The following is a 10,360-nucleotide window of genomic DNA, read 5'->3' on the forward strand; positions in this document are numbered from 1 at the left end:
GGGATGCTGTGGGCTAAGCCAATGACCTCTGGCGTCTGTGTGGCTGGCCCGCCTCTGTCCTGCTCTCTCTCTTTATCCCTCTTTCCCTCCTTTGCCCCTTTAAGAACTTAATCAGACCTGCTAAAGAGCCTCTCAGGACAACAGCTGGCACCGGAGACAGAAATAGCTCCAGCAGAAACCTTGTCTCTGTCCATGGCTTCAGCCCTGCTGAGGTCTGGGGGAGGAGGGAGAAAATTCAGAACCTGCCCCTTGCCCTTAGGAGCGCCACCACCTGGGCCAGAGATGCTGAGAGCCCACAGAACCCAAGACTCAGGCGAGGTCACCCCGCCCAGCCCTGGGTGAGCACCTGTCTTTAGAGGCCAGCTTGGGTCAGGAGCACAGCCTTGAACCCAGAGGAGAGGGGCCCTGCCTGGGGTTGCACTGTAGACCACACCTTGGCTTTCTTCTAGCCCTACCGTCCTGGGGCAAAGAGTCTGGGGATATGGAAGACGTGCATACCTGGAGGTCACTTCCCCTCCAGATCAGGCCTTAGATTCTTAGATCCAGAATTCCTGGCCCAGACAGTCTCCCACCCACACCCAGAGCCTAAGCAAAGTTTCCTCTAGGGTCCAGTCTCCCCAGGGTGGGCAACATCACCAACATGAACAGTCCCAGGTCTGAGTGTGGCAAAGAAGTGGTGGTTGGTAGGCATGTGGATGGGCCTTAGACGTGAAAGCTGGGCTGTCCCCACATGTTTGCCAGGTCCCTTGTGGTATGAGAAGAGAAGGGGGACAGGATGAGAGCCAGAGCTGGCTCAACCCATGCCGCCATGTTCTAGCAAAGAGCCCTCTCCCGGGGGTCCAAGAATCCTCAGTTTGGATCCGAGCCTGATTTTGTTATTGTTTTTGTGAAGGTACGGTTGACAAGGAAGGAAAAGCAAAATATTTTATTGAATAGTCTGTTAACTTAATTTGTACCTTAAACAAATGTTCAGACACATGGAATGTGAGGTTCCGTTTACGGCACTGCCCTAATCCCCTAGCAAATGTGTGGTGCCCTGACCGGGCCTGGGGTGGCTTTGCTGCCAACATTTGGAGGCCAGTCTGGTGTGGAGATAGAAGTTGTCTTCAGTGCCTCCCACCTTTCCTTTCTTCTGTATTCCCCTGCCACATGAGGATCCTCTACGGCTGAGCCATTTGCAACAACAGGGATGGGCCTTGAGGGCATTATGCTAAGTGGAATAAATCAGACAGAGAAATACCACATGATCTCACTTACATGTGGAATCTAAAACAAAACACTGAGCTCAGAGATAAAGACTGGTGGTTACCAGAGGCTGCAGGTGGAAGGGGGGATGGGGGGGTGACATGGGTGCAGGAGGGCCAAAAAGTACAAACTTCTGGGTGTGAAATATATGAATCCTGGGAATGACTATAGTTAATAACATTGTATTGCATGTTTGAAAGTTGGTAAGAGAGTAGACCTTAACAATTCTCATCACAGAGAAGGCAATTGTAACCATGTATGGGGACAGTTATTAACTGGACATATTAGGGTGATCACCTCACAATATATATGAATATCAAATCATTATGTTGTACACCTGAAACTACTATAATGTTACATGTCAATTATACCTCAGTAAAAGAAAAGAAAATAATGTTCTAGGTATGTGCAAAGGCCTAAAAGCAAGAGAAAGCAGGGCACGTTCTGGGAGGGAGGGAGTGTGTGTGTGTGTGTGTGTGTGTGTGTGTGTGTGTGTGTAGGGCTGGGGGAAAGGGGAAGTTTGATGAGACATGAAGCTGACCATGTGAACAGGAGTCACATGATAAAGGGCCCTGAAGCCATATTAAGGGGTCTAAAGACCTTGGGAACAACCGAAAGCTTTTAAATACCCCTGGGCTGAAACACAGGCCACAGATGACTATTGGAGGCCGCACCCCACATCACATCAAACATCATCATAAGGTGGCTCAATGGTTAAAGCCTCTGCCTGCGGCTCAGGTCATGGTCCCAGGGTCCTGGGATTGAGCCCCGCATCGCCGCATCGGGATCTCTGCTCAGCAGGGAGCCTGCTTCCCTTCCTCTCTCTCTGCCTGCCTCTCTGCCTACTTGTGATCTCTGTCTGTTAAATAAATAAATAAAATATTTAAAAAAAAAAAAAAAGAATCCACATTATGATTACTTTTTTAAAATTTTTTTTATTTATTCATTTGACAGACAGAGATCACAAGTAGGCAGAGAGGCAGGCAGAGAGAGAGGGAAGCAGGCTCCCCGCTGAGCAGAGAGCCTGATGCGGGGCTCGATCCCCAGGACTCTGGGATCATGACCTGAGCCGAAGGCAGAGGTTTAACCTACTGAGCCACCCAGGCGCCCCTTATGATTACTTTTAAATGAAAATTTGGAAGGGGTTTTACAACTCCAATTTGGAATTATTATTAATTTCTTAATTTCAATTTTCAGATTTCTATTGATATTTTGAAGCCAGTGAAATTTGTAAGGGAGGCGGTATGGGGGTGACAGGCTCACAGCTCACAGACCCCATGCTCTATGTTATGGTATCTAATGAAAATGAAATAGTGACATGATCAGGCTTATGATTTAGAAGAATCCCAGTTTCAAGGCACCTTTCAGGGTGGCTCAGTTGGTTGAGCATCTGACTCTTGATCTCAGCTCAGGATTTGATCTCAGGGTTGTGAGCCCTACATTGGACTCCAGACTCAGCATGGAGCTTACTTAAAAAGAAAAGAAAAAGATCACGTTTTCTAAATCTTTGAGTGGAAGCTGTTCAGTGGGTATGGAATTTCAATTTTGCAGGAGGAAAAAGTGCCAGAGATCACTTAATAATCACATAACACCGTGCTTATAGTTACCACCACTGTACTGTACTCTTAAAAATCTTTCAGATGGTAAATTTCATGTTATTTGCTTTTTTTAAAAAAACACAATAAAAGGGAAATAGAATGGAAATTAGATCAGAAAGACCATCCCTGGGTTGCTGGCCAGAAGCAGCTGTAATACATCTGGCAGATGGTCAAGACCAAAACTAAAGGAGGAAGAGAATGGACAGATTTAGGAGAATGATAATACTTAAATCTGGAAGAATCAACAGGAATTGGATGTTAAGATCTGACCGATGGGGCAAAGGAAGAGACAAGGATGATGCATTAGATTGGGCAACTAGGTTGTGCCCACTGCCAGGCCGGGGCCAGGGAGAAGCAGCAGCTACAGGGGAAGGATGCGGAAGCTGCTAGGGGCGGTGTCCGGGAAGCATCTGGACACCCGCACCTGGAGTTCAAGAGACAAGTGGCTTCTGGATTTTGATTTGGGAGCTATGGACATTGAGGAAGTAATTGGAGACGGGTGAAAGGATGAGGCCTATTAAAACAAGACAGCCTTGGACAGAGCCCCAAGGAACAGCAACAACCCAAGGAAGGCCAGGGGAGGGGCGCCCATTCGGGGTCTGCGAGCGAGTCCCAGGAGGCAGACTGAGGCACGAGGCAGACCAGGGCGGGACCTGGACCAAAGATTGTGGCTTGATGGAAAACAACGGAAGATTCTTTCCACAGGAAGGAAGGGTCAGTGGGGTTGCGTTGGGAAGCCTCAGGTGAGTTTGGACCTGTGCTGTCGGAAGGGGTGTGGCAGGGAGTGGAGGGTGTTTGGAGAGGGCAGGGTGGCTGAGGCAGGTTACGTTCATTCCAAGGCATCACATCCCTCCACCCTGAGTCCTACTGGTCTCTTCCTCATTCATTCATTTTCCAGGCTGGTGAAACTCAAGGGACAGGTGCCCAGCATTGAGGGGCAGGTGCAGTATGGCCTGGCGATGGGGGGGGGGGGTGATGTTGGGATGGAGCGGTTGGGAGGTTAACCGAAGATGTCTTCCTGGGAAAGGAGGTCCTGGGCCAGGTTTGGAAGCGCCCTAGTGTGAGGCTCAGTGGGGCAGAGAAGCGGGAACCATCCCGGCAGGGTCAGTCCTCATGACCACACAGCTCAGCCTCCTCCTGAGGAGGGGTCCCCAAGTAACATGAGAGTGTGGAGCCATGGGGGCCAGAGGAGACTGTCTCTCCCATGGCCGCTAACAAATGCCCCCTCATTCGGGGGAGGTCAGGTCTGTGGGGCTCGCTCTCCCACCATCATGCACGCCCGCATTCACTCATCATTCATTCCTTTGTTCGTGCGTTCACTCATTCGTTTGGCATTTATTGAGGAGCACAGCAGTACCGTCCTGCACCAGGGACAGAAGCATGAATAAGGCCTGGTCCTCGCCCACGCAGGACACACAGAGTCCGGGACGCAGATGGCCACGCTCCATGAAGTGTTCCTGGTGCTGTGAAAAACGTCTGTACAGAGCGCAGTCAGGGGACCAAGTGGAGAGTGGTCACATCAGGAAAAGTGTGTCAGGGAAGGTGTCAGGAAACGCTTCCAGAGAGGAGCTGAGCCTGGTACTAAGTCCCAGGCAGGGGAGGGAGGGACACTGAGAGAGCTCGGGAATGTGAGTGGCCCAGCACCACCAGCAGCCCCGGTGGGGACTGGTAACCCATCCAGACTTGGAGTACCCTTCAATGCAGTTGAATGAACACCTGACATGATACCATTCACTCTTCTGCTGTTAAGGATCAACCTGACCCGTGTACTTGTAAAAACACAAACACCTGCTACTACAGGGAACATAGCATGTTCAGTTACAAGGGGACCCATTGCCTGATTCAACCAGATCCCTTTGCCTTGGGTAGAGGCTCCTGGTGCTCATGGCTCTCAGGATAGAACACAACCCACCTCCATCCCTCACCCCTTTCCCCACACTACGCCCGGCTTTATGATTCTGAACACAGGAAGCAGTTAAGGGTGGAGAAGTAAATCTCCTAAGTGTCCTGATCCTAAGAACAGAATCTGATGGTCTGTGTCCTTCCCTCCCAACCTCCCGGGGAAGGAGTCAGGGTGTAATTTGAGGCCCCGCTGGTGACAGGCTTAGCTGAGTGGAGGGTGAACGTTTTAAACTTCCTAAATATAATGGTTGCTAGGGGAATTGGTGGTTCATGGGCAAAGAGGAGGTTTCGTCGATGCCACTCCAGAAGGCTACTGTTGCCCCATAATACTTTTCCTATTTGTGTCTGATTCTCAAGCATTGACAGTTCATTTCTCTGCAGGGCAGTGGGAGGGCTGCCTTAAAATATGTGTGTCTCCATGCTTCACAGCTGTGTTGTTGAGACTGAGTTCATCCGGTCACTTTTCTCAGCATCTGGAGGGTCTGGGCAGGAAGACCATTGGTGCAGGAATGGGGAGCTCCTTAGAGGGGGAGAGGCATAGACAGGGGAGTTGGGGCATCTCAAAGACCCACTTTGGATTTTGGCCCAGGAATGGCTCTCACCTTCACTGCTGTCAGAGGCACAAACCCATTTCTGACAGGCATCATTTATCCATCCACCCTGCCAGTCAGCCATTCACCCATCCATCCATCCATCCGTCCGTCCATCCATCTATCCATCCATCCACCCATCCACCCATCCACCCATCCAGTCAGCCATTCACAAAAGCTGTGTTGTACAAGACCTTGTGGAAGTATGATGAGCTAAGGTCCCTGCTCCTGAAGCCGATGCTCCTTGCACACGTCTCTCCTTGTACCATGGCTGGGCCTCCACCCGGGACACCTTCTCCATCAGTCCATGTGTCTGAAGCCAGTATTCCCCCTTCAGCCTGCTCTTGTCCACGAGCCTTCCATGACCCCCTTCACCCCCAGAGTCACTTCTTCCCCTCCCCATCAATGCCCACAGTATGCTTCCCCACTCCCATTTACCTCTTCCATTGACATCTCCTGGGCAGCAGGTCCCTGATATGCTTTCCTGTGTGTGTTCTTCCACAGATGTGTACCCAATGCTGGATCAGTGCTTCTGAATGAATGAACAGTAGGTAAGTTGTGTCCTTTGCAGGACGAGGTCAACAGTTCCAAGCTTCCTTCAGCAGCAGGCTGGGGCATTCAGAAACCCAGGGTGTTTTCCTGTTGGGTTGACGGAAGATGCAGTCATGTATTTTTTCCCCCTTAAATTGCAGGGATAAGATTGTGCTCAGCCATACGCAGTATATTTCCTTTTTTGTTTGGAGTTCACGGGGATTCCGGAGGCATCTTCCCTGGCCTCCGCCATCAGGATGTATCAGGGATCATTATAACCATGAGACTATCGTACTTTCATGTGGCACTTAGAGTGCCCCAAGTTTATTCACAACTGCTTCTCACGACGGCCCATTCTTGTCTTCCAGAATTAGAAATGATGGCTCAGAAAGGTTAAGCAACTTACTTGGCGCCACCCACCTGTGACAGCGGAGCAGGTCTTCTCTCTGGGGTCCCAGCGATCCTCCTCCCCCCTTGCTCTCCCCCACCCTAACTGACAGAGGGGCCCAAGAAAGACACACTCCTTCCCTGTCTCGGCAGGGGCTGGGGGGGCCATGTCCCTCATTCCCCGGCTCCGGTGGAATGAAGCCCCCTCGCGGCTGTCCTCCCGGAGGCCCGCCGAGATGGTGCTGGAGACGCTCATGATGGAGCTGGCAGGGCAGATGCGAGAGGCGGAGAGGCAGCAGTGGGAGCGCGGCAACGCAGTCAGGAAGATCTGCACCGGGGTCGACTACAGCTGGCTGGCCAGCGCCCCCCGGCCCACCTATGACCTCAGCCCTGGCGAGCGGCTACAACTAGAGGACGTCTGTGCCAAGATCCACCCTTCCTACTGTGGGCCCGCCATCCTCAGGTAACCCCTGCACGGGCACGGGGCCCAGCAGGTGCACTGCTACCCTAGGGGTGCGGCTGCAGGGAGAGGGGCCCGAGGCCAGCAGGACTGGAGTGGGGGCACCTGCATGATCCAGGGGTCTGTTAAAAGGAGTGAGGCAGAAGGAGGAATCTGCAAGAGTCCAGAGCACACCAGGCCAGAGCTAAGGGCCCAGAAGGAGGCAGGAGGCAGCTCTTGGGGGCACAAGACTTTTGATGGGAGAGAACCTCAGGCCTTTGAGCTTTTTCTGTTCTTCCTGGATTATCACTACCCTGGATTTCAACACAGCTGGCTCCTTCTCCTCCCCTGGTTTACTGCCCATATTACCTTCTTAGAAAGGTTTTCCAGACAATCTTCCCAAAATTCAGTTTTTAATTATCCTTTGTCACACTAGCATTCATAATAGTTTGCCTCAGGGGACTGCGCGCGTGTGTGTGTGCGTGTGTGTGTGTGAAGTGTTCCAAGGTCTGGGGCATTGAACACGTGGAGATTTAGAGCTTGGGTACCACAGTGTTCTTGAATATAAATGTCACCTTAATAAAGTTCTGACCCACAGGGCCCAGTCTTGGCTGGGTTCATGTTAAAGTTGAAGAAAGGTAGTCCAACAACCAACAGTAGTTTCAAAAGTCACTCGGGTTCACATGCAGTTCTCAAACACTAGGAAAGGAATACAGATCCACAATAAAACATCAGAACACCCCTCAAATCTCCAGCCACACATCTCTTTAACCAATGTAAGCATCTATTGTACCCCCTTTTTCTTGGAAATTCTCCTTAAATCTCCTTCTCCTTAAATTCCTTCTCTGTTTCCAGTCCTATCCATAGCCCACTGGATTTTGTACTCTTTTTCATGCCCTGCCCCCTTTCTTCCTCCAGGCTGAGAATCTTATCTTCTCCAGGTTCTCTTGTTCTATACTTTGGAATCCCCCAAAATGTACCTACTTCCAGAAGCACCTGGGGATGGGGGAAATGGGGGGAGTGAGTCATGGGGATGGGGCTGATGAGAGAAGCCAGGTGGGTAAACTAAACCTCATAAATGAGGGGGAATCTGGGAACACACATATGATCGTGATCACCCCCTCACCTTTCCCGTCCCACTGCTGAAAAGCGTGAGAAGTCCTGACTCACAATATGGTGGAGGAAACCACTAAGTGGGCTTGCTGGTAACTGTCCGTCATTTTGAGCTCTTGGCAGAGACGTTTTAGGCAGAGGAAAACCTCACCCAGCCAGTGGCCAGGAGCTTTGGAAGGAGTATCGCAGGGCAGTGACACCATCAGATAGACATTTTGAAGAGATCACTCTGGCTACCGGGGAGAGAAGGGTAGAAGAGGTTAGCCAGAAAGCCTCACATATGTAAGGCCAGGCCATGGTAGCAGTGGGCTCCCCTTACTACTCTGACATCGATAACCTGAGGTCAATGTCAGGATCTTTACATACACATAGACATACACATAGACATACACACACACACATATCATACACATACACATATACATACACACATTACACACACATACACATATACATATCATACACATATACATACACACATACACACACACACATATACAGAATGGTAGCTATGACCCCAGTTTACAGATGAGGAAGCTGAGGCCCATAGAGGCTGGAAGTAGCTGAGGGGGCGGATTTGAACTCAGCGCTGGCTGGAGCAGTAGGGAGGTGTGGTGGTTTCTGATTGACGTCAGAAGTGGGGAGCTGGCGGAAAGGGGAACGGACCCCTGGGCGTGCACAGGGAAGCCGGGGCGGTTTGACACCTGCCCGGCCCCACACCCGCAGGTTCCGGCAGCTGCTGGCGGAGCAGGAGCCCGAGGTGCAGGAGGTGTCCCAGCTCTTCCGCTCCGTGCTGCAGGAGGTCCTGGAGAGGATGAAGCAGGAGGAGGAGGCCCACAAGCTGACTCGGCAGTGGAGCCTGCGGCCCCGCGGCCCCCTGGCGCTGGCCACCTTCAAGACCCGAGCGCGCATCTCCCCCTTCACCAGTGACATCCGGACCATCTCAGAGGACGTGGAGCGGGACACGCCGCCGCCGCTCCGGACCTGGAGCATGCCCGAGTTCCGGGCGCCCAAAGAGGACTGAGCCGTTCCCTCCCCTGCCCAGGAGCGGAGCCACCAGCGGGAGGGCATGAGAGGCCGGGGACTGGTCCCGCGTCCTGGAACCTCCCCCCTGCCCCTGACAAGGGTCCCAAGAGGTGATTCCATCCCAGGACATTCCGGTAAAATGAAGGAATCCCTCAGGCAGCACTCCCCCATCAGCCTTGAGCCCCAGTAGGGCTCGGCGGCAGCATCGATCTCCTCCCTGCCCCTCCCACAAGTCAGCGGGAGCAGCCCCTCCCCTGCCTCGCAGAGATTCAGGATCCTGGCAGACAAGATCGACCCTTGGGGAGGGGAAGAGTTTGTCAAGACCTGGGTTCTCACCCCCAATTCAGGGAGATCCTATTCACCCCTCCACCCTGAGTAAGGAGCGCTTGTTGGGTAGTGTGCATTCTCTGCTGGTGGCTGGTCTGAAAGGGACCACAAAAGCCAACAGGTCACTCTCCTCCGCTAGTGAAATGAACAAACTGAAGCTCAGGGAGGGCAAGATTCTTTCACCTTAAACTGCAGCCAGATTCCCCCAGGGGCCATGAGATTGTTCCTGTCCGTGTAGTCTCTGCCCGAGTCCTGGGCTGTGACGGGACAGCTCCAACGGCTGTCTCCGCCTGCCAGTGGTCTGACACATCTCTGACCTTGGAATTGGCATGGAGGTCTGAGGCAGCTGGGATCAGAGGTGAGATGCCCTTGCCCCACCCCAAGAGTGTCATCGTGCGGGATGTGGCCAATGCCTGGCAGCTCCTCCCAGAGCTGAAGCTTCAGGCTTCCTCCTCACTGCTCTGGAGAGCCCGGGGCATGGACTCCAGGGTCCCTTCTCTAACTGGTCATGTGAAGGAAAGTGATACCAAAACCCCTAACTGGTCTCAAAGAACCAAGGGAAATGTTCTGGAAGAGCCGCCCTACAGGGTTCACTGTCCTTCCTTTTCTAATATGGTTAGAGCTGGATAAGGGACATGTGGTGCTCCAATGTATGGAAGGTCAGGCAGCTTCCCTGGGCTGAAGTGGGGGTGGGGAGGATGGGTGAGGAAAGTGTCTGTCCCCAGCTACCAGTGCATGCTCAGAAAATGCAAGTGGATCTTACTAATTAGTCTAAATAAAATGCCAGGAGATAAGTCCATGGGGACAAAACATATACTCCCTGACCAGGCTCAGTAGAAAAAAAAATGGTTTTTAAATGATCTGGTTTGGGATTATTTTTATTCAAGTCTGGACAGAAAATCCCAAGATGATGGAAAACCTCTTATCCAATACAGTCAAGATGAAGGAGTTGTCTCATTACCTACCTGGCGGCAGTTCAAAAGCACTTAAATGAAAATGTACACCTTAAGCTTCTTACATATTTTATGTTAAGACATAAGAAAAAGTTCACTGAATTGCCAAGCTGTGTTCACTCTTTTGTGACATAGATTGTCTGATGAGGATCCCACACTTATGTTTTATTGGCTTATCTGTCCTTTAGTCAGTCATACCAATAAGAACAACCGGCATAAACAAGTTTGGAACGAGCAGAAGGGACCCTC

At 51.6% G+C, this 10,360-nt stretch overlaps 1 protein-coding gene across 1 annotated transcript; it reads left to right on the forward strand.

The window, feature by feature from the left end:
* Positions 1–6,420: 6,420 nt before the first annotated feature.
* RD3 (RD3 regulator of GUCY2D) lies at positions 6,421–8,829 on the forward strand (the record flags this gene model as incomplete). Its single annotated transcript, XM_080824249.1, has 2 exons — positions 6,421–6,716; positions 8,532–8,829. 2 exons carry the CDS (start codon positions 6,421–6,423, stop codon positions 8,827–8,829), a joined length of 594 nt encoding a protein of 197 aa, XP_080680375.1.
* Positions 8,830–10,360: the final 1,531 nt, after the last annotated feature.

Source organism: Martes martes (genome assembly GCF_963455335.1).
Source record: "Martes martes genome assembly, chromosome: 15".
NCBI classification, from domain to species: domain Eukaryota; kingdom Metazoa; phylum Chordata; class Mammalia; order Carnivora; family Mustelidae; genus Martes; species Martes martes.